This window comes from Lactuca saligna, chromosome 9 (assembly GCF_052625555.1).
Source record: "Lactuca saligna cultivar CGN05327 chromosome 9, ASM5262555v1, whole genome shotgun sequence".
Lineage (NCBI taxonomy): Eukaryota > Viridiplantae > Streptophyta > Magnoliopsida > Asterales > Asteraceae > Lactuca > Lactuca saligna.
This window is the reverse complement of record NC_136425.1, coordinates 48,662,290-48,686,190: the sequence shown is the minus strand read 5'-3', so window position 1 is coordinate 48,686,190 and position 23,901 is coordinate 48,662,290. Positions and strand designations below refer to the sequence as shown.

Sequence of the window (23,901 nt, the reverse complement as noted above, 5' to 3'; positions counted from 1 at the left end):
TACAATTTAGGTAAAACAAAATTGTAAATATAATAAATTAATTCAGAGAAAAAAAAATGATATTTTCGGTTAACTTAATGATTTTATTGCAATTTGCCTATTTTTATGTATACAATTTTTTAGATAAATGAAATGGATGTTAATTTTTTTGCTTCGAAAATAAATCATCTATATTAAACATATTAATTTGGGCTTTTAATATATTAAACTTCTGCATTATTTTATTTTAGTACCTAACTCTTTACCTTTTAACATAATTTATATAATTTATTATTTTATATATGTTATTATATGTCATTTTAATAGCACAACCGTTGAAATACCGATAAAATATACATAATTTGTTAATTTAACATGACGCTAATGGAAACTCAAATCAAAATGAAACTTAAACTTTAAAAGCACAATTTTTTTTTCTTTCAAATTATAAACCTAAATTGTCATGCTAAGATAACTCAAAGAAGTACCGAAAATTATTTATGTTATTTTCTAATTATAAACATTTTTCTCTATTTTAACAATAATAATAATTAAAACTTAAAAATAACATTCTAATATTTTATATTAATTTAATATAAAAATTACCATTTTAAGATAATACATTTAAACGTAACTATTATTAATATATATAATAAAAACAAATAATATAGTTTTGCTTATTAGACTTCTGCCATAACAATTATGGTTTTTAGATTTTTGTCAAGTTTATAGTGTTCCTAGACAATAAATTATAAAAGTTGTCTCTATAGAAAATATATCTTCAATTTTTTCATGTTTGGGTTTTATATTTTGACCATAATACTTTCATATGTTAGCATGTTTGATCCATAAATAAATTACAAAAATTATCCATGTAATTTACAATATATATATATATATATATATATATATATATATATATATATATATATATATATATATATATATATATATATATATATGCATTTTGTTATATAAATAATCCATATGTTTAAATAGCATATTACAAGACTTTCATATATATATATTTACGGGTTTGCTTTCTATATAGAAAATAAAGTATAAAATTATTTCTGTAACTTACAGAAAATATTCATATGCAAATGGTCCATATGCTTATAAAAATTAGAAAAATGATCGGCATCTAATTGAAAATTTACATGTATTGAATAATTTCTAGTAGTATTTAAAATAAGGAAGGGATAATGATTTAAGAGGGTAATTAAGTTTTCAGTTTGTCCATATTAGATAGCTAATGTTTTTTTGTGCGTATTAAACCAATATGATTGTTATTACCATTTAGAAATAGTCATTTTTACCGGTTTTTTGTTGTTTAACCAGTAAAAATGACTATTTCTAAATGGTAATAACAGTCATATTGGTCTAATACGCACAAAAACACATTGGTGACCTAATACGGATAAACTGGAAACTTAATTACCCCCCTAAGTCATTAACCCTAATTATTTAGAAAATATGTTTACTAATCAATGTTACTGATTTGTTTGACTAAAAATAGTTGTTTCTATTTAAACTTATCACACAACCCTTCCAAAATTTCCAAGTCTAAAAACTCATATTAATTGATGATATTCATTACACAAATATGCAACATTTTATCAATAACTTCTTTTTTGTCATTTAAATGTTTACATGAACACATCCATATACACAAAAGCAATCTCACTTTGATACCTCCCATCAATATCTACATTTGATAACGAATGGAAGTGTAAAACTAATAGGAACTTACAAAGGATGTCTATTATCAATTATTTTATAAACAGCAAAACCATAACATGAACTAAGAAACTGAAGTTGCAAAATGAATAAAATATCAACACATAAACAATCACATCCAGACTATATACAACACATAAACGGAAGTTTATAAAGCATGAAACTTAATGACAGAAAAAGTAAAAAACTTAAGGAGAGTTTATAGAAAGAAAGATCACCCTTACTTGTCACAAATGGTTGAAGATATTAACAAGAAGACCAATCTTACCACATAAGAATTGCAATTGAACTCTATTAACATTTGAAAAGCGAATTAGGGTTTCAGAGAAGACGATGAAGGGTTTAAAAAAATTGGATCATTTCTCGATTTGTGTGTGTCATCCTTGCACAATGATCATGCTAATCTTCTCTGTATCGTTCCAGTTTTATCGGATGTTCCCGAATGAACGACTATAGATAGAGAGCTTCATCACATAGAAGAGTAACTGAGTATATACATCCGGAGTAATTTGATTGCCCCTAAAATCAATAACCCAAAAATGTTTTTTTTTTTTTTAAAAAAAAAAATGTTTTTCCTACCCTAGCGTTTTCCTTGTAAAAAGATATATTTCGAGACAAAAGACTCGAATTTCCTTTGGTAAAATACCGATGAGCTAATAATTAACGGCAAGATCAAATATCTAACAGTAATTATCGAACTACCCGTTTTCAACCGTTAACACATCTCTCGCTCTCCCCTTCTCCCCTGTGCATCGGCGTTCGAATACTAATGGCGACAAGCTCCGGCGGTGGTGAAACGCCATTGAAGTCGCAAGCTCAACCACCCAAACCCACATCCGAAGCTACCCCCACACCTGAAAATCAAAAGCTTCAACCTCTCGATTCATCCCCAAATCCCGTTACTCCTCCCAACCCCACCTCCGCTCCTCCCATTCCCACCACCGATTCCAAGCAAACAACCACTCCCGCCACCGTCAATTCACGGCCGCGTGAACCTTACTCCGTACCTGACTCCGATGTCATCCACGTCCCTAGTTATTCCAGTAAGCCCACGACACGATTCACTCTCTTTTCAATCGCTTCTGTAGTGATTACAATAAGATTGCTAGCAATAAAATCTAGGGTTTCAAGCTGTAGTCTTTTTGTGGTGCTTATTTATTTAGGTTCGATAACTGGAAAGCTCGATAAAGTTTAAATTACCAACATTGAGATGTTGCTAGGGTTGTTACCCCCCAAATATTAGGGTTCTTTCTATCAGTTAGTTTTTAGTAAAAGTCATTTATCACTTCCTCCATTATAGAAAAAGCATATGCATTTTGACCCGTGATTTCAAACAAGTTAATTTCGACTTCCAAAATCAAACTGCTAATCTTCTTTATAAAGGGAATTAGTTTTGGGTACACTTCATTTGAAATTCCAATTAACTTGCTAAAAACTGCTCACTTTATTGTCTTCTTCATGAGATTTTCTATATGGGTGTAATTGATTTCATCATCTTATTAACTTCTACTCTTTGTTTAGGGTGGTTCTCTTGGAACAACATTCATGAATGTGAGACTAGAATGCTCCCAGAATTTTTTGATGGGAAATCACCCTCTAAAACCCCAAAAGTTTATAAATACTACAGAAATGCAATAATCAAAAAGTTTAGAGACAGTATGAAAGAAACCCCTCCATCTAAAGAAAACCCTATGCCAAAAATCACATTCACAGAAGCCCGAAAGACCATTATAGGAGACGTGGGGTCCGTAAGAAAGGTTTTTGATTTCTTGGAAACATGGGGTTTAATCAATTACTTTGGTTCACCTATCACAAAAGCTCAATTGAAATGGGAAGATAAAGAGAGTAAAAACGTTTCCACTTCTTCACAGCAAAACACCGATCCCGGAACCGGAACCACCAATTCCGTTCCTGATTCCAGTGCTCCAAAGAAGAAATTTTGCAGTAGTTGCAATTCCCTTTGCACCATTGCATGTTTTTCCAACATTAAGGTATAACCTGAATCCTTAATCACATTATGAATGATTCTTTTAATAAAGCATTTTACATTTCTACCACTTTCTTTTTGTTTTACAGAAAGATACAACATTTTGTGCAAGGTGTTATGTTCGAGCTGGAGTTAACACCGCAGATTTTAAAAGAGTGGAGATTAGTGAAGAGGTGAAGACAGATTGGAGTGAGAAAGAAACTTTGCACCTTCTAGAAGCTGTTATGCATTATGGTGATGATTGGAAGAAGGTATCTGAACATGTTGTTGGTAGAAGTGAAAAAGAATGTGTAGATCGTTTTATTAAGCTTCCTTTTGGAGAACAATATGTGGGTCCCCCTGATTCAATTGAGCCTGAAGAACATTTTGATGATGAACCTAATCCCAAAAAAAAGATGCGCCCTACACCATTTGATGATGCTAGTAACCCTATCCTAGCTCAGGTAAAGATTTTTAAGTTAAATCTATTTATCTTAATTCTTAAACATACTGAAAACCCCTTTAATTTAGTGTTCACAATTTTAATTTGACTTTTTTGGACTTCAATTTTTTTAGGCAGCTTTCCTTGCAACATTAACGGGAGTAGAGGTTGCAGAAGCAGCTGCTTCTGCAGCTGTAAAGGCTTTGACCGAAGTCAACTATGAAACTAGTAAAGAAATTCTTGAATCATCTGCTGATGATGCAAAAGATCAAGGTAGTATATATATTTTAGCACTATAAATCAGCTTTTCTTTTTCCAAATTCTCTCTGAATCATAATTGTTTTCTTTTTGGTAAAGATTCTGTAACAACAAATGGTAAGAGCAACAAAAATTCATTGGAAGGAAAATATCTTGAGGCAAAATTACAGCTGGAGAAGGAAGAACAGGATTTGGTAAAAACAATTTCTGATATTGCTGAAGTTCAGGTATTTTTTTTTTTATTTGAAATAAAAATTCAAAGACTTTTTACTTTCAGTTTTTAGGTTTAAAATGATTTCTTGTTTATGGGTTTTTATTATAGGCTAAGGATATTCATGATAAGATTATTCGTTTTGAGGAGTTTGAATTACAAATGGAGAAAGAATGGCAACAACTCCAACAAATGCAGAATCTTCTGTTTGCTGATCAGCTATCGATTTTGTTTCACAAAAATGATGGAACAAATAGGAATGAAAATATGGAACAAAAAGTTAAAACCGAATTATCTTGATTTTTCTTTGTAGTTTGTACAATAGTTTCTTGATCTTGTTATCCTCTATATTTCCATCACCATTTTGTGATTAGGGTTTATGAATCAAGCCATGGGCTTCAATTAGTGTAGATGCAATGCACAACATAATTTGAGATTGAAGAAATTTGTGTAGCTGAATTGTTCACAAAACTCAGAATATGAAATTTATTCTTCTTATCATGTCACAACTTGAACTGTTGAGTTCCTGCAACATATGACACACATGAGTGTTTTTTTAATTAATACAGAAAAAAATGACTTAATAGACAAAGTCAGGGAAATTGCAAAGCAACACACCTGGCTTGTGTAACTACAGTTGTTTTGATTTTGCTTTGTAACAACACAAATCAAACTAATTTGAATGATGCAACTGCCTGAAAGCGAACATGAAAATCAAAAGTCACAAAATTTTTTTAATCATTCAACAAGATCTAAATTAGATTAACATTTTCATTTTTCATATATGCATGTAGAAGGTTCTATTTGTTCTCATGTATCATCATCAAGATCAGTCAAAATCAACATTTTAAACTGAGTCAACAGAGCCACAAAAAGTCAACAGATATAAATCAATTCATCATACCTTTTCAATCTTTGAACGGTATTTCTCTGATTCATCATCAATATACTACAAGAAATATAAAACCATGGTGTTCAGATTTCCATTATAATTAAAAAAATAATAATAAATAATCATTTGTCATCATCATAAGTGCTTCACAAACCTGTCCAGTGAGAGTATACAATCTATTATACCAACCATTATTCGCAATTCCAAGAACAGAAATCAAATGTCTTGCACTTTCCCCTGGATTCGTAAGTGTGTATTCTATGTAATACATTCCTTTCCAATTTTGGAATACACATCAAAGATTTTCAGATGTAAGAAAATACCCAAAATTAAATAAATAAATAAATAAAACATCATTTCATTTATCAAGTAATATGGAAAGGGTATATACCTTTAGTGGCTTTGCTGTCGATGAGTTTAGCTGAAACACCAGGGGGTTTCTGCCAACTTCTGTCCAATCCGCTAACCTATTATTTATTACTTTCTTTTATTTTTATTTATTTTTATCAACAAAAAACTCATAAAATTTAAGATTATGAGTATACCAAGTTCTCTGCAAAAGCATCGACCTTGCCAAAAGATTCCAACTTGGTAAAATCAGCACCAAGCCCAGTGATCACTACACTCACTGAGATAAACATAGTGAAACTTAAAAATTAACTACTAAACTAATTTTGAAAACAATGATTAAAATAATAATAATGAAATAAATTACATGTTATATGTAGAAATACCATTTGAATTTGAAGCTTCTGAAGGGTAGAATGCAGTAACAGACTTGAATCCATTGCCTTCTCCTCCTCCTATTTGCCAATCTACAAGTTCAAAATATTTTTTTTTACAAATTTACCCTCTTAATTTTTCCTTCAATTTCCAATAAAGAATAGAATCAATGCTCACCTTGAGGAATCGTTATCTTGAATTTGTTCACGTCATCGGAGTAAATTTGGAAACCCTCTGGCACAACTAGCAGAAGCGTATATAAACATTTCCCATGATAAATTAATGATTTTAAAATCATGTATTCATGAATTTTGATATGATAAATGTATTGGATATTCAATGGGAATTCATTACCTTCCTCTGCATATGCAAATGGAACCATAGCAGGTATAGACAAAGCGCCGAATACAGTGTGTAACAAAAGATCTCTTCTTTGAACTTTTAGAGATTGTTCTTCGATAGTTAGGCTGGTTTCGAACGACCCAAGAACAATAATTGAAACACTATTAGAAAAAGAAGAGAAAGTGCACAAATGAAGGTAGCATGCGATTAAACATAGTTCGTTTGGATCGATTAACATTTTGATTTTGTGGATTTACATCATGTTGAGCCAATTGCCTAATGACTGAAATTACCGTAAATCTTGATCTTGTTGATTGGTTTTGCAAAAAACAGTATTTTGATCATGGGATTTCTTGAATCCTGAAGAAATCAAAGGTAAAAACCTGCGGGATTATAACACACAGATAACAAGAAATTGTGCAAAAATATGAAGTTGAGAGTTTGTGTAAACAGACTTGTAGGGTGAGAGAAAACAGCTGAAGAGGGAGTAATGTGAGGACGAAGGGACTGAGAATGTAGAGAGGAAAGAAGCGCCATGGCTGATGAGATTGAATGACCACTAATCCGCTAAACTCTTCTCCTATTGGATATTGTCTTTTATCCAAGTAGTTATAGATGTTTCCAAAAGGCAATTCTACCTTTTTTTTTTTTTTTTTTTTTTTTTTTTTTTTTTTTTTTTTTTAACTTTGGAGTTACAAGAACAACTAATGGACTTTACTTTATTTTTTTATTCAATGGTTTAATTTTTAACTTTACTTTGTTTTTCATTTTATTTTTTTATACCAAAAGAATATTTAAATATATTTTTCTTTAATTTTTGACAAAATTGCAAAAATGTCCTTGTGGTATGCACTTTTGGGGTTTTAATCAAAACCTTGATTTTTTTGGATTAGTGGTTCTTTTGAGTTAGTTTCGTTGTATTTTTTGTCCCTCTAAATAGTGAAATGACTGTAATATCTTTGGGGTATTTATTTTCCAATTTTTTTCATTTCTTTTTAAATCTAATATTCATTTATTTATTTTAATAATTAAAAAATAAAAAGGGTCTCTCTCTCTCTCCTTACACTCGTTCATAGCTCAAGATAACACAGTCAAGACACTCCATTTTTTAGGTCTCTCTCTCTCTCTCTCTCTCTCTCTCTCTCTCTCTCTCTCTCTCTCTCTCTCTCTCTCTCTCTCTCCCCCCCCCCCCCTTACACCCGTTCATAACTCAAGATAACACAATCAAGACACTCCATTTTTTAGGTTTGTTTTACAAAATAAACACCCACACTCATGAATATAAAATCGTTTCGGCACTAGAAAACCCATAATTGAATATGAAATCATTATTCTTCAAACCATTTCTGAAAACAAAACAAAACCATAAAAATTGAGGGTGGGAGGTAGCCGACGGTTGATGGAGTTTGATTGTAGTCGATGTAGTGATGATGAGGATGGGGTTACAGATAGCTCTGAGCATATCTGTGATAAAGATGGACAAAGAAGAGGGGATCGGTGTCACTGATGGTCCGATAATGGTGACGACGACAGTCTGGAAATGGTGGTGGAGGTAGAAATCATTTTTCATAGACTTGTTTCTAAAAATCATTTTAGAGACGATTAGCGTCTTTTAAAGACGATTTCAGAGATAAGGGAGAGGTTTTGACCGCTGCTTGTTGCTGCCGGAGTTCAAACTCAGAGGGTCTTAAACCCACTCCCACTGGAGGATCCTGAGAGAGCCTAAGAAGTGCTTTAGTGCGAGTGGCGCGCTGTTTAGCGGGTATAAGGAGTATCAGTTTGAGAAGGTGACTTAGAGGATCTGAGATGATTATTGAGGAAAGTATGGATAGGTGTAGAAGATAGTATTGGGTCTGCACTACTAAAAGCACAGGATCCGTACTCAAATTTAGGAAAATCGCGAAAATTCTAAGAAGCATGTAAAATGATGATTCTTTGGGTATGTTCTGATCATTATATGGTTTCTTTTCAGTATGGTAATGAGCACTCATGGAGTATATTCTGGTTCTAGTTCATGTTCAGGCTCTGGTGCTGAGCCTATTAATGAAAGGATTTGCGAGTTCATTTCATCTGAGATCACTTGAGGTATTTTGGATGTGAATCTTGTGATGTTTGGTACCATGAAGGAGGGGATCATGGAGCTACTGGATGAGTGTCTTAAGGATTATCGTGCATAGATTATGGCTGGTCTGATTGGGGTGCAGAATCTCTCTCGTCAAGATTTCAGGGGTTGCGTACCCCCAAAGTTCTTCGGGAAGAAGGACCATGCTGCTAGTGAGTAGTGGTTTGCTGACATAAAGAATTCTCATCGAATTAGTTTCTGCTAGGAGAAATCAAAGTTAGGATTTGCAGCCTGCCTTCATAGGAATCGAGCTCATGATTGGATTGTTGCTGAGATCTAATAGACCTTACTAGAACAAAAATAAGAGTTTTAATAATTTGTGGGGTAATTAAAATGTTTTTATGGTGAAGAGTGTGATAAGGATTTAGGTATGGAATGGCAGTATGGCTAACAATAGTGATAGGCATTAAAGATCCGTCACCGTCTAAAACAGAAGTAGAAAAATTACTTTTATTTAAAACAATATTGAGTATACCTGCGTTGTGACATCCCCATTTTCACGGCCAGAAAAAACCGATTTGTTTATGCTTTGTTTGAAAATAAGAGTAACATTTTAAAGAAAAGTGTTGCGGAATTTGTTCCCAAAAGAAAATATGATAAAGATATATGAAATCATTTCCGAAGAAATATATTCCATTATATTAAAACATCGGGATGTCATGTTCGATACATATCAAAAGCATAAACTGAACATTATAAGCCTTACAACATTTATTTATATCTACTGGCTTATATTCCATAATCCCTCATCAAGTCATCCAACTATGCTCTTGTGCCACTACCAGTAATATAAGAAACTAAATGGGTCATGCTTGGGAGTCTGGTGAGCACATAGGGTTTTCAACCCACAATAAATATTTTATTAGTTTTATCACATCAATCAACCCAATTACCCATTCCTGTTATCCTCACTTTACGTCCCTAAAACACCTATCATAAGTGACCTAGCCTAAGGATCATCCACTACTAGAAAAACAGCCTTTTACGATGCTCATTGCGCGTCGTAAAAGGCTCAGACGACGCGCAAATGCGCGTCAAGGAAGGCCCTGTCATAAAGAGAGACGGCGTGCTTTTGCGCGTCGTCTATAGACGATGCGCATTTACGACTCGTCTATAGACGATGCGCATTTACGACGCGCGTTTACGACACGCAATGCTTATCAAGGAAGGCCTTGTCATAAAGGAAAACGACACGCATTCGCGTGTCGTAACCTTACGACGCATGTGTTAATGACACGCAATGCGTATCAAGAAATCCCCTATCAAGAAAGGCCATGTCATAAATGAAGATGACACACAGTTTTTCGTATCATATTTTGAAATGTTTAAAAAAAAAATTATTTATAGATTTACTTATTTTCAAATTAAATTTGTATTTAATGTTTCATAATAGAAAATAAAATACCATATACAAAAAATAAAATCCATTTCATAAATTTAATGTCATACAATTCTATTTCTTACAATATATAAATTTGCATCTAATCTACTATGTACATCAAATTCCAACTAAGTAAAGTTGCATCTTGCTTTTCATAATTCTTTAAGACTAATGCTCCAAACAGCTGATTATATGGATAAGCATTTGTACATTGGCCCATCTCACACAATAATGACTTAGCCAAATTCAACTCCAAGTCTTTACCGCATCTTACTGATAATGCTACAAGATTTAAATCAAGTGGCTTCATATTCCTTTCTTCCATCAACTTTACCTGATGCACAAAATACACAGAAACAAAAAAAACATTGTAGAGGAAGGGGTAATTTGGGAAAATGTGGGGTATAATATAATAAGATTTAAATCCTGACCTTATCTTTGACGATGTTGTTATGGGAATCCGTATTGAGCCCGGTCAGGGGCAATAAGAGCAAAGCAAATAAATTGATGTTTGTTTTTTAAATAATAAATTAAATTAGCCTTAATATAAATTGATACCTTAATCCACCTGTGAACACCTGTGAACTCCAATGTTCTAACCTGAAAACTATTAGGTCCCTGTAATTTACTCTAATAAAAATGTATTACTTATATATATATATATATATATATATATATATATATATATATATATATATATATATATATATATATATATATATATATATACATGTAGGCTATCTTTTTAGCTACCCAACCTTGAAGCAATTTGGTATACTAAGGGTAGAAACTTGCAAGACTGCACCTGAAAAATGTTGCAATTTTGTGTACAGTGTGTTTGTGTTTGGTTCTGACAAATGTTGCAATTTTGTGTCAATCAAATTCAAATAAATGTGTGGGCCAGTGACAAATGTAGCCATAGAAAACTTGTATAGTCAGTGAATTGTGATATGAGTACCTGTTCATAGTGAGCCCGGGATTTATCAGAAAGAGTGTTTGCAAGTGTCACTATTTCATCACCAACCTGTTGAAGCTTTGTCCATACCTATCAATCAAAATTCATGATAACTTTAAGTTAAAACATGATCCCCTTCCCATTTTGGTTATATTAATCACAACCCTTCTTTGGACTAAATAATATTCTTATAAGTTTCCCCTTCAAGATGATATATAAAATACATACAACCTAGGTATGTTAACCCACTAACAGTAACACCACTCAAATGAGTAAAATTAGAAAAATCCAATTTCAACAATCAATTGAAGTCTGAAGATGGTGCTGGTCTATCACATCCATGAGCAACCTCATCACAAAGATTTGCTACTGCATCTATAACAACTCCTAAAGTACAACTTACCACATTAAATCCCAACTTTTTTAGAAATTAGCACTCGTTTATTTTCTTTCCATTTACCCAAACTTGCATTGAATTTTCTCAAATATTTCTAAAACTTCATTTATCTAATAGTACTTTATACTTCTAAGAATTTAGCATCAGAAGGCGTGAACAATCGCAATGGACCTCCATCTAATAGCACTCTAAATAATCCATCCTACAAAAAAACAAAAAACTTTTATAAATAAAGGGACCATGAAACATCTGAAGAAATAGAAATGAGACACACCAGTGATGCCTGAAGAAGACTTGTTACAATTCGATCTCTTAGTGGCTCCACAATGATATCACATAGTTGATTTGGTTCCTGTAAACACATTAAACATTTATTATTATCTAATAATGATTTAAAAAAAAGTTTTTATTAGATGATAGACATACCACATCAAGAGGCTCAATGAGTGTTGTTTCCAACCTGGACTCTGAAACACTAGGTCTATATAGGTTTTCAATGAATGGCTCCCTTAGATCCCAGAAAATTAGCTTAGTTCCTGTAAAATGTTAAAAATTATCATGGAAGAAAGTTAAACTCAGATCTTGGATATAACTAATACCTGACCATGGTATGACAGATTTTGAAAAATGTTCTCACGTGTGAACTCACAAATCCGGTCAATGGCTGCATTAATATCTTTCCTACTTCCATCAAAGCTTTCTTTTCTCAAGTTGTCATCTGTAGACCTCTCTGTGAAATACATCCTTAGATATGATTATGAATATTTCATTTTTAGATGGTATAAACATAATAATAATTTTGAAGTAAAATAACGTTCACTCTAGACTACACGTACTATTGGATTTCCCTTGCTTCTGCTTCCTTATCCAGCGTTCCCAAATGCTATCTTCCAGCTTGTTAAGATGACTAATGCCATACTATTGTAGAAAATGATAAAAGATTCAGTCAGCTTCTTAAGTCCTAACTTATTATAAATCTCAAATACTTATATTTTTTTAACATCATTTATGGAGACAACACTTGATGGGGGAAAGGAAACATGAACTGACATAAAGGGTGTTTAACTGCACACATAGTGTTGATGTAGTCATAACATTGATGTCTCTAGACTTTCTCATATCAGGCATCCTTGAAGATGAATCATTCAACTCTTTCTTCACAAAAGCTTAGAATCCAATTTCACTCCTGTATCTTGTTAGAATTGGCACAAGAGGAACTATGCCTTCCTTGTTAGCTGCATGTTCATTCAAATTCACTATTATGAATCACATAAAAGGAAGAATCTTTTCTAGATTAAATATGCATACCCAAGTTGTCAACAACATGCTTTGAATATACTTGAAGTGCATTATCAATGCCTCGGAACAGGCTGTTCATTTCTCCAGATCTCATAGGAATCTTTAGAGCAAAAAATTGGTCAACAGTCTGAAAGAAGATAAAAACAAAGGTATGTTATTAATGTATTATAGTGAATGGAAATGGATGCTTAAGAGTAGATATAATAAAGATCAAAGAAATAAGAACCTCTTCTATAATGCGATAGACTTCAACAATCGAACTCCCATGTCGTTGCTGCATCGAAACGGGTTCCCATTTCTGAAATATTAAAATAAAAAACATAATTAACCAAGAAAAAAAAAAACAGAAAATCATTAGTGGCAAGAAAACCAATTCAATTAGTTACCTCCTATTGAATAGCTCGCTCAACCCAACCCAAAATTCTGCTTAGTTGTGAATTGACCCAACGCAACACCAGTGTTCTGGATATGGATTCAATCTAGGTAATAATATCCTCTTAATTGGTACAAAATTTTCCATTTTTAATCCAGTTTTAAATTTGTATTTACTTTTTGTTTCCAATTAAGAGAAGAGAAATACATATTTTTTCTAACCTGTCCTGCATAGCTCGTGAGGCCTTTAATTGATCCCTGCGTACAAGTAAATGTACATGTCTTGCATATTTAGTCAAATATATTGCTTCCTTAGTTCCTGTATCACCTCCTCCAACAACAACAAGAACTTCACCCTTAAAAATTGGTGAAGCTCCATCACAGATTGCACAGGCACTAATTCTCCTACTCCAGAACTCATCTTCACGAGGTAATTTAAGCGTTTTGGCAGTCGCCCCTGTAGCTCCATCACAGATTGCACCGCCTATTTGATATCCCTTGAACACTACATGCTTCAAAATGATTGGATAGCAATTCTTCCTGCACTTGTGATATTTCCATCATACCTGATTAGAATTATGAAAATTAGGTGTAAGAGTCAATGAAGAAGACCACTTTTAAGCTTAATAAGATCAATCCACTACTAATAATAACATCAGTACTTTGGAAATTGAGATATGAACTTTGAACAACTATCACGGAATCCAACAAGATTTAAACAATCTAAAAGGCTAAAACACTCCACACGGTTTCCCATCTGCATCACATTATCACAACACAAAAGATGTTTACTTTTTATACTAAAAATCCCCACAATGGATAAAAAGATACAAAATTACCTCGCTCCTCGTTATGTTGCTTATTTTCCCCAAGGTACTTCTTATATTGCCAAGCAATCCGCAAATCCTTCTACAAGCTCATAAAAAGGCAAAATTTACATTAATACAGTTGTAGTTGTGAAGAGAAAGATGCATGTTCCTAAGGGCAAAATGGGAAAAAGTAAAGTAGTACATGTTCTGCATCAGTGTTACGAGATTTGTCATCTTTGGGGACTAAAGTATTTGGCAAGGTTCCAAGAAAGGCTCTAGGGTTTTTGACTGGGCTTGCATAAAGAACAGGTTGGTTGTGTACTAGTCCTTGAGACATGAAAGTCCTTAACAAAAGCATATGATGAGGTGCTTCAGTGTCTTCCATGATCATTATCAGACTTCCTAAATGGAATCCCCCACCTAAAATCTCTAGATATTACAGAAACAATTCATCCATTAGGAAATTGTTGTCATACTTGTTTAGATGCTTTAATAAAATATAAAAAGGGGGTATTGGGATTACTATCAAGATCCGGTATGTTGGATGAAAGAAAGATTGTTCCATTTGGTCCATACTTGAGACCAGGGACAGAAGAGGTAGGTGCAGCTGAAAAGTTCTTTGAGAAACTACTTGTCCGGACTTTGCAAGTAGCCATAAATATCGGACAATTTTTTAATCCTCCTGAGAAATAAGAACAAACGGATCAAACAGGTAAACAACATATATAATGATTTTGGAGTAAATGATTTTATTAATAATCATATATAATGTTTATAGAATACTTGAACAACATCAATTTTAGAAGGAAACTACCAAAGCAGATATGCAATCTATTCCACATCGCTCATTAGTGTAAACTAGAAGTTCTCCAAACAGGATTTGAAGATAAATTAATTTATAACTCTCTGAACCATAGTCCGCGTGAACTCCATGGCAATCAGCGTCTTCGTGATTCCGAAGGAACGAGACAAGATCGATTCTAGCTTTGCCCAAAAACCCTAGCTTCCGTGGCCCTGTGAGCATTCATTGACAAACGAGACCCTAACCCTTTGATCATGGTGACCAGAAACCCTTCAATTTCAATTGGAACCGAAACCCAAGTTCCAGAAATAGTTGATTTTGTTGCCCTGTGAATGTAAAGTGTTCAATTTCTTGTGAGAAATGAAGCAATAAGGATCGATCTATGGAGGATGTGGGTCGTAATTTGAAGGATGAAAAAAAACCCTAATTTAAGGATGTGGGTCGATTTCCGGTATGCAAAGCCGACGGGGTGCTTATAAAAAGCTTTGAGAAGCAACTGAGCCAGTGTTCTTATCAAAAGCTTTGAGAAGCTTTGAGAAGCATCATAAGTCGTAACAACGATAGGTGCATTCTTCATGTTTCTTTCTCTTTTCGTCTCTACCTCAGAGGGAGACTAGGGCTTGAAATTTCTTGATCTTCAGAGAGACATTAGAGCAGAGATCCGATGAGACGATTAACAAGTAAGGTCAGGAGTAGGGGAGAAGCGGATTGGAGAGGAGGGAGAGGAGAGAATCGATTTTGAAGATGAAAGATATAAAAAAGGTAGAAAACAAGGAGGGTTTTCAAAATTTTGGGGATTTCATTTCCGCCTATCTACTAAACGAACGCGCGTTCATTTCCGCCTCCGTGTTTTTTTTATTTTTTATATAACACTAAATTAAGGGCACGCAATAATGGGTGACCTAAATCCTTAAATTTTTTGAAGAGATGACATTTTTTTAATGTCGATCTCTTTTGCGTAACATAGATCAATGAGCGTCGTGGTTTGCGCGTCGTAAAAGGGTCTTTTTCTTGTAGTGATCATCGGGATGGACAATACTACTAAGGGGGTTTCTCAGCAATAAATGTTCGTAAGGAAACCATGAGGGGGATGGAGTACACCGGTGAACACATCGTTCACAAACACCTACAGGTTGCGAGCTTGCTAGCGTTCCACTGGACTGTCTAGAAAAGTTTGTGGTCTTCATCTATACTGATAGTTTCATTTTATTTACTTCTTTTTATAGTTTATTTTAGCGCATTCCATCTCATTTTAGTTAATCTTCATGCATATTTTCTCTTTTTGTTATTTTTCTCCTTTATCAGGTGCTTTTCCAGTCTTTTGAGCTTATTTGCAGGATTTATCGAAGACTATTTTTCATTGGAGGTATGAAAGGAGTGTGGGACTTTTGGAGGCTTACGGTTTGCTTGTGGACTTGAAGTGGTGTGATTGGGCATGTTGTCAACATAAAGGAGCAAGTGGGATTACTTTTAGATGAAGAATGATGATGATGTGAAGAGAATTTTGAGCTATAAAAGATCAAGGAATCAATGACCCATCTTGGGAGAGTCAATAAGACACAATTGGGCTATCAAGAACCTTTACATGGGGGTTGGACCAAGAAATAAAGGAGCAAAAACTATAAGGCCAATCAAATGGGCCAAATGGCCCAGAATCCACACGGTTCGCGTGGATTTACAAATGGTCCGCATAGATCGCACTGCGGAGAATCCGGATTTTTGACTTTTTGACTATATTTTGGGAAGGTTGGTGGAATGCTTTTGGGGGACTTTTGGATCCTATTTTTGAACACTTTTACTGGAGATTTGAGGCATGTTTGGCGTCTAACACATGGAAGAACAACACTTTTGCTCTCTAGAAGATTGGAATATTTAGAAGGTTGGAGCAATTTTTCTTCCAACTTGCATCTTGAACAATGTTTGGTATCACTAAACTTTCTTGTATTTCCTTTATTTTGGCCATGCTTGGCTAGACTCATATTTGGTTGACTTGGATGTAATTGATTGAATGTTTTGGTTATTTTGAAGAACTCTATGAACTTGTGTTGAATATCTATGATTATATTTTCTATAAAAACTTCCTTCATGTTTATATATCTCTAGTCATGAATATTGATATGTGAATGTTATTTTTGTTGGTTAAATTCTTGGCTAAGTAATGGGTCTTCAATTTAACAAGCAACAATTAGTTTAAATGTTTGTTTTCATTTCATTTAGACTAAGAAAATATTTTCTCCATAGTGGTAATGAAAGCAATAGATTACTCTTTGGATTTGGTGACTCTTAAAACCTAATGCTAATTGATTTTCACAAAATTACATGTTTCATTAGTTTTGTGACTTTGATTTAGGAAATGTGCTATGAGCTTCTCTAGTCATTTTAATACAAAACAAGAGTTGAGGCAAGTTATGCTTATAAATTGATATAGCCAAGTTAGATTACAAACACAAGTATTGCACCTTGGTATTCTCATGATTGTTTAACCAAATGCTCAAGTAATGAAAGTCCAAAGTTAACCATCTTTATCTTATTGATTTTAAATCAAAATTTTCTTTTGTTGAATTGTGTTTTTAAATGTTAATGTAACTCTAGTTTTATTTTAAACATCTTAAAATATCAAAATCCCCCAAATTTTATTTTATTTTAGTTTTACAAGTGTTTTTACATCAAGATTATCATAGAAGTAACAAATTGAACCAATCCCTGTGGATACGATCCCTTTACTAGTATACACTATTTTAGTGTGTAATATTTAGAGTATTTATTTTGTTGGCCTCGACAACCACCATATACTCCACTAGATGACTGGAAACATCGTCAACATCGAGGCCTCTCATCATTTTATTTCATCACACCCAACTATTACATCTACCCATGTTTTACTCAACACATTTTGTAGATATCAAATACATATACAGTTTAAATCATTTAAAACATATATAAAATCTTTCATTCAACATAAATAACAAGTATTCAGATAATATGCACACATAACATACAATTTATATAAAATACTTCATATCATATGTGTAAGATGAAAGTAACTATGCACTCACTTGTTAAAGTAATGATTCCAAAATCGGCCAGCGCTTCGCTTTTAACAATATAATTTCATTTGACGAAACCTAGTATTATTACCACTAGATTTTAGTCTAGTATTTACCGTGACTAATTATTAGTCTTAGCATTATTATTATTATATAAGCGTTTAAAAAATATTTTTCAACCACTATGTACAGATAGGGGTCAGACATAAAACACCGGAGGGCAGGAACATTTTGGCATATAACACTTCTAAAATCCAAAAACGGTCCTTTAAACCAGATTCCCCGTACCACGAGTAGTTAAAAAGATATTATAACGACACTTATATAAGTCATAATAATAGCTCAAATATTTATTATAAGTTCATAATAACAATACTAATTTTAAATATAAGCTATATTTAAAATAGGGTAAGCATAACTTACTTACAAGAGAGTTTTAGCTATGAGTCGGGCTCTGTAGGGGCATAACTTCGTTGCTGAATCTTTCTAAGAAAGATTTTCTTGTAGCGCTTTGGCGCTCACCTTACTATAATAAAAACTACAGAAAGAGAAGTCGAATCACGAGGGGCCGAAATGCTCAGAGGGGGGGGGGGGGGGTAAGAAGAGAAAGACTCTTGAATCAAGATAATGGTGCAATAAATATGAGAGACTAGAGACTCTTAGTTATAGTAATAGAATTTTCAAAAACTACCCTCTATATTTACTTAAATTACTAAACACCCCTTTATAACACTATTTTAAATAAATTTAATGATATTTGTACTAAACTACTGTCAAAAGTACTCAACACTAGTCTTATAACGATCGCATCGTCAATACATTTCTAATAATATATACATACGTATATATGATTTATACTTTATTTTAATACGTAAATGTGTTATTAAAAATTATAACTCGTTCATACAAACTTCGTTTTTGACGTTCTTTATATCCACACGTAGTTATCGACGAGATCTATAACTTTCGTTTAGAATCCGTCGGGTCTTTTTGAATTTATATTTTTGTCCATATTTTTATAAAATGAAATGATTTTGCTAAAATCATAACTCTCTCGTACTGACTCCGTTTTTGACATTCTTTTTCTCAAAATTCCTATTTTAAGAAGTACTACGATTTTCATTTTGGTCGTATTAGCTAAAAGTCAACCGTTCTCTTCGTAACTTTTTACGTCACACAATCCTTGTGCGCGACTGACTTTTATATTTTATAAAAATCACATCTAATTCATATGGAGTCGGATTTCTACAAAATTTATATTTTCAGGATCGGGATGATGTGTACTTTCTAAATTTTTAACAATATATATGTTTTGGCACACTTATTTTTACGATTTACGGACGATTCAACTGATTTTTTCTATTTTATTATATTATAATAAGCATGAAACACATAATATTCATATAATTCTTATTTATTACGTCAAATATGTTATAATTGTTGACCCTAACTATTACATCATCACATTAATGCTTATACTGGAAACACGGGCGTTACATGTGTCCCCTTGAAGATGAGATGTAGCTCTGGTGTCCATATACCATCCCCCGTGACCTGGATCATTCGCTGTCATTGTATTGAACATTTAAGGAAGAGCGATGGCTTGATTAGAAGTGTTGTTGGGGAAAGGAGTTTGTTGAAGAGGTTGATGGACAATGAAATCATAATGGGGTGTGCTGGATGAAGGATGCCCAAAAACTTTGATGATGAGCTTGGTGCTAGGCTAGAGTATAAGAAGGCCCACGTGGGTGAGGCTGTTGCGTTGTATTAGGTAGAAGAGCCACCGCCACCTGATTTGTGGGGTTGATACCAGCTGGATACCCATCCATTTAGATGCTAGTTCGACTAAAGAGAGGGATGTGACTGCTGCTGATGTAGACCACCCCTAAATCGACCCCCACCTCTGCCTCGATTTTGGCAATCACCGCCCTTTCCCCCTCGGAAGTTGATGTTTTTGTGATTGGATGAGTGGGAGGCGATAACATCGATGACGAGAACAGTTTGAGAAGAGAGATGATTGAAGTGGGTGGAGAGATGTTGATGTGACTGATCTTGAGCCATGGTGACCTCTTCCAGTAGGAGCATGGACCAAGTATCCTAAAAGATAGGTATAGGATTTGTGTGGTAGATGGTGGTCTTGATGTACTGAAATTTAGGAGACAACCCATTGAGGGTGTAGGAAACTAGATTATTTTTAGGAACAGTGGCACCCATGTTGTCATGTTGATCAGCTATAGATCTAATTCGGTTGCAATACTCGACAATAGATGAATCATTAATGGAAACATTACGAATTTCATTGTCAAACTGAATTATTTTGGACTCCTTGTTATCATGAAAAACCCTCTTAATATTGTTCCAAACTTAATATGCAGAAGCTTTCTTTTTGAAAATAATGTAAAGAAGAGATAGAGAAAGATTACAATAGATCAATGATTTGACGATTAAGTCAAGTCGATATGATTCAACTTCATATTTGACAATATTCTTTTCATTTGGTGGTTGAAGATGATTAGCCACACCACGGTCGATATAATGAATCTCGAAAAGCTCACTCCATATATCCTAATTCATTTGATATAGATCAAGAACAAGAGGGACAACATGCTTGATGTTCATGGGAGAAGTTGGTTTTTCATAAATCTTTATTGAAGAAGAAGGCTTTGCAGTAGGCATGAATGATGACAAGAAGAAAAGACGATGGAGATCGACGGGAGAAAGAATGGATCAACTAGGGTTTAGGAGGTAAGGCCTTATACCATATAAGATTGTATTTTCCCATAAACGTATCTCATTAATTGGAAACATATATATACACATACAATATAAAAGGGTCACAATATAATGGACCAAAATACCTAGAAATACAATACAATTACAATAAGTCTGTTAACATTCGTTGCAAAATTTTGATTTTTCGCAGCATTTTCATAATGGAGATATGTGTTAATTTGAGTTTATGGATTCACCGTTTGGTTTTCATGAACGCTAGATTTCATTTTAACTAAATACATTTACAAACTAATTTTATTTTTTATTTCACCCAAAAAAAAACACCACCCTTCTCAAAAGTGTAATTCTCTTTGCAAGTTTTGATCCGTTTATAACCATTGCTTAGGACACGATGTGTAAGATAATGTGTGCAAAGTTTTTACATCCGGTAAAACCTAAGAGTAAATTACTAAAATCATCCTTGTGGTTTGCACTCGGATCATCCATGTGGTTTGATTTTGTTGCGTTTTTCTTCCCTGTGGTTTGATTTTGTTGCATTTTTCGTCCCTTACATACATAAAGTTAAGGACCAAACATGCAATTTTTACCAAACCATAGGGACGAAAAACGCAACATAATCAAACTACAGGGATGATCCGAGTGCAAAAAAAAGTTAGGGACCGAACGTGCAATTTGACCAAACTACAAGGAAGATTTCAGTAATTTACTCTAAACCTAATAAAATTTCATCTTTTATAGCTAAGCCTAAAAAATGGAACTGGAATTTGAAGCATTTCTTCCAGAACCAAAACCTTAAGTGAGATACTATGGAGCTGCAGCAAGTGTAAGAGGTCGTGCACTTGCAAACATACTCGAGTTCACTGCTAGCACACACTTCTACTTGGTTGTGATCGAGTTACCTCAAGTTCAGTTCTGTAAAGGTAAGTCGCCTTTTTCTTAAAACCAAATAAAAAGATTTTCCAATGTGGTATGGACATTGAAAAATAACAAAAACTATATAACTGTAAATGCAAAAGTGAAATTGTATATTAATTAGTTGGGAAAATGATCCGAAAGAGTCCTACCAACCAACTAGTGCACGCAAATTAAAACACACTGGTGACCGGTCGGTTTCTCTCTATTGTAAAAAATCATGAATTCTCAAATTGTATTCGTGAAAGGTATTTTTCTTCGTAATGACTTTTCTATAAAATGATAAAAATAATTGTGTTTTATTAGCATTTGACATTTATATTTTGTATATATATATTCTTCTTAACCATCAAAATATCATATTTGTCCAACTTAATTTCTTAAAATATTTAGAGAAAATTACACGGTTGGTCCCTATGGTTTGCTCTTACTTGCACGCTTCGTCCCTGGAAAGAATTTTTAACTCGGACAATCCCTATAACTTTATTTCGTTACCCGCCTAGTCCTTTAGTTAACTTTCCGTCTTATTTGGGGTTAGGAACTACTCACGTGAGTGGCACGCTGGGGGCATTTTTGTCCTTTCAACCCTACAATATATTAGCGCCATTTAGAATACAGACGGATGGTTTTACGATTCCGATCATCGTCAAACCAAAACACACACAAACACACACTTGTCAGACGAATTCCCTTTCTTCTCTCAAACGAAAACCCTAGTCGCTAGCTAAAACTTTGTATGCTTTTCCAAATAATCAACAATGCCGGTTTGGAATTTAAGTGAAGCACGAGGACGGATGATCAGTGAAGCAGAAGTTCGTCTTCAATATGGTAAGTCCGCCTAGTCCCTAATCTCGTTTTTATTTGCATTTGCTTCGTGAAATCCTACAACCCTAATAAAATGTTAATCAAAATTTTTGGGGCATTTCCTTAATAGGTGATCATCCGACCATGTTTTGCATGCTATTAAACCATGGTGGAAAGTTTACTGATTTTCCTGGAAGGAAGTATGTAAACGGAAAGAGACATTACGTTGAGTTAATAGACATCGAGACTTTTTGTGTTCACGATATTGATGACATGATGGTGAAACTTGGGTATATCGATGAAAATCTACATGTGGATATGTACTATCATTTTCGAAGGCCACTATGTGATTTGGATTTTGGCTTGTTTGCTTTAGCTTCAGATGATGATGTAAGGCATTTAGCAAAATATGTTGGCCAGCATAAGCTAATAGAGGTGTATACAGAGCACGGGCAAACGAAATTACACACATACTCGATGTCACCAAACCCATCTAAGGTACGTATAGTTGAGATTGATTGTACCCCAAAAAGATTGTTTTTGGAATGGCATGATACACAAGTTGAGCCTAATGATGTGTTGACATTTGAGCCTAATAGAAACAACCCTCCTGTTTCACATACTAGAAATGAGCCTTCAATTGACAAGGTGGACATGGTAAGTGATAATGCAAACATCATGGAAACTGAAATTGAACATAGTAGTGATCATAATAGCAGTGGTGATGAGATCAACAGTGGTGATGATAGTGAGAGTCAAGATGGTGACTTTCTTGTGGACGAAGACAATATCATTGATGATGTTGAAGTTGACATGAGAGAATTCCACTTGAATGTTGACCCAGGTGTTGAGTGGATTGGAGGTGCTTCTAAAAGAAAGAATCATGTAGTTACAGAAGATGGGAATGAAGCAGACCTTGAAGTTATAGATATGGAACTTTTCTTGTCCGACTCTTCATCGGATGATGGGATCGAAGGAGAAAGAAACAAAAAGATTAAAGCTATTAGAAGGGCGCATGAGAACGAAAATGCTCAAGTCAGTGAGCCTTTCTATTTATATCAGAAATTTAATTCGTCAAAGGAGTTTAAAGATATGGTTAACCAACATGCAATAGATACAAGAAGGGAGTTGGATTTTGAGAAGAATGATAAAAACAGAGTAAGGGTTGTATGCAGGGGAACCATAACAAGCCTAGGTGGTGGGACCGGTCAAGAAGTAGTCAATGAAGAAGGTAAGTGTCCTTGGGTTCTTTTAGCCAGTAAGTGGAAACGTGACAAGGATTGGACAGTTAAAACATATGTTAGTGAACATAAATGTCTTCAAACAAGAAAGGTTAGGGCTTGTGATTACAAGTTTCTTTCAAAGCAAATTCTACAACTGGTGGAAGCAAACCCAAAAATTCCAGTCAAGGCTTTAAGGGAACAACTTCAACGTATCTACAAAGTAGATATTTCTAAGATGAAAGCCTTTAGGGCAAGACAAGCAGCCTTAAAAATTATCAGGGGTGATTATGCCACTCAGTACAAGATCTTACAAGATTATTTGTTAGAAGTGCAGACTCAAAACCCAGACACCACTATCAAGCTTGATGTCGAAAGTGAACCAAATCCTGATGTTGAGACAAGAACCTTCAGACGCGTGTACGTGTGCCTCGGTGCTTTGAAGCAAGGATTTGCAGCAGGGAAGAGGGATTTTCTTGGGGTAGACGGGGCTTT

At 33.9% G+C, this 23,901-nt stretch overlaps 3 protein-coding genes, 1 long non-coding RNA gene and 1 other non-coding gene across 16 annotated transcripts; 1 reads left to right on the top strand and 4 right to left on the bottom strand.

Moving 5' to 3' along the window:
- Positions 1-2,064: 2,064 nt before the first annotated feature.
- On the bottom strand, positions 2,065-2,167 carry LOC145018989 (U6 spliceosomal RNA). The gene has a single exon (XR_013667310.1). It is a non-coding gene; the product is annotated as a U6 spliceosomal RNA (small nuclear RNA).
- Positions 2,168-2,394: 227 nt separating this feature from the next.
- SWI3B (switch subunit 3) lies at positions 2,395-5,097 on the top strand. The gene is made up of 6 exons (XM_078973654.1): positions 2,395-2,762; positions 3,241-3,710; positions 3,796-4,149; positions 4,262-4,400; positions 4,485-4,612; positions 4,708-5,097. Exons 1-6 carry the CDS (start codon positions 2,489-2,491, stop codon positions 4,894-4,896), a joined length of 1,554 nt encoding a protein of 517 aa, XP_078829780.1. The 5' UTR covers positions 2,395-2,488; the 3' UTR covers positions 4,897-5,097.
- On the bottom strand, positions 4,877-7,150 carry LOC145015210 (Photosystem II reaction center PsbP family protein). 2 transcript variants are annotated; one of them, XM_078973655.1, is made up of 11 exons: positions 7,009-7,150; positions 6,847-6,913; positions 6,566-6,678; positions 6,389-6,454; positions 6,223-6,303; positions 6,034-6,116; positions 5,880-5,955; positions 5,643-5,761; positions 5,501-5,545; positions 5,215-5,291; positions 4,877-5,122 (listed from the first exon to the last, which is right to left on the bottom strand). In XM_078973655.1, exons 1-10 carry the CDS (start codon positions 7,088-7,090, stop codon positions 5,265-5,267), a joined length of 759 nt encoding a protein of 252 aa, XP_078829781.1. In that variant the 5' UTR covers positions 7,091-7,150; the 3' UTR covers positions 4,877-5,122; positions 5,215-5,264. The 2 variants fall into 2 exon arrangements, with proteins under 2 accessions (XP_078829781.1, XP_078829782.1); XM_078973656.1 differs by having other exon boundaries at positions 6,389-6,445.
- A 2,934-nt stretch (positions 7,151-10,084) lies between these two features.
- Positions 10,085-13,547, bottom strand: LOC145018019 (protein unc-13 homolog). 9 transcript variants are annotated; one of them, XM_078975959.1, is made up of 13 exons: positions 13,302-13,547; positions 13,094-13,186; positions 12,934-13,005; positions 12,717-12,834; positions 12,459-12,643; positions 12,245-12,326; positions 12,046-12,138; positions 11,835-11,944; positions 11,683-11,760; positions 11,536-11,610; positions 11,015-11,101; positions 10,488-10,674; positions 10,085-10,390 (listed from the first exon to the last, which is right to left on the bottom strand). In XM_078975959.1, the coding sequence occupies exons 5-12, from the start codon at positions 12,534-12,536 to the stop codon at positions 10,507-10,509; spliced, it is 771 nt and encodes a 256-aa protein (XP_078832085.1). In that variant the 5' UTR covers positions 12,537-12,643; positions 12,717-12,834; positions 12,934-13,005; positions 13,094-13,186; positions 13,302-13,547; the 3' UTR covers positions 10,085-10,390; positions 10,488-10,506. The 9 variants fall into 9 exon arrangements, 6 of the variants coding, with proteins under 6 accessions (XP_078832085.1, XP_078832084.1, XP_078832086.1 ...); XM_078975958.1 differs by having other exon boundaries at positions 13,094-13,169; XM_078975960.1 differs by having other exon boundaries at positions 10,488-10,656; positions 13,094-13,169.
- Positions 13,548-13,627: 80 nt separating this feature from the next.
- LOC145018021 (uncharacterized) lies at positions 13,628-15,459 on the bottom strand. Of its 3 annotated transcripts, none has more exons than XR_013666788.1 (3): positions 14,465-15,459; positions 13,919-13,988; positions 13,628-13,645 (listed from the first exon to the last, which is right to left on the bottom strand). It is a non-coding gene; the product is annotated as an uncharacterized LOC145018021 (long non-coding RNA). The 3 variants fall into 3 exon arrangements; XR_013666789.1 differs by lacking the exon at positions 13,628-13,645 and adding an exon at positions 13,777-13,836 and having other exon boundaries at positions 14,412-14,541; XR_013666787.1 differs by lacking the exon at positions 13,628-13,645 and adding an exon at positions 13,816-13,836.
- Positions 15,460-23,901: the final 8,442 nt, after the last annotated feature.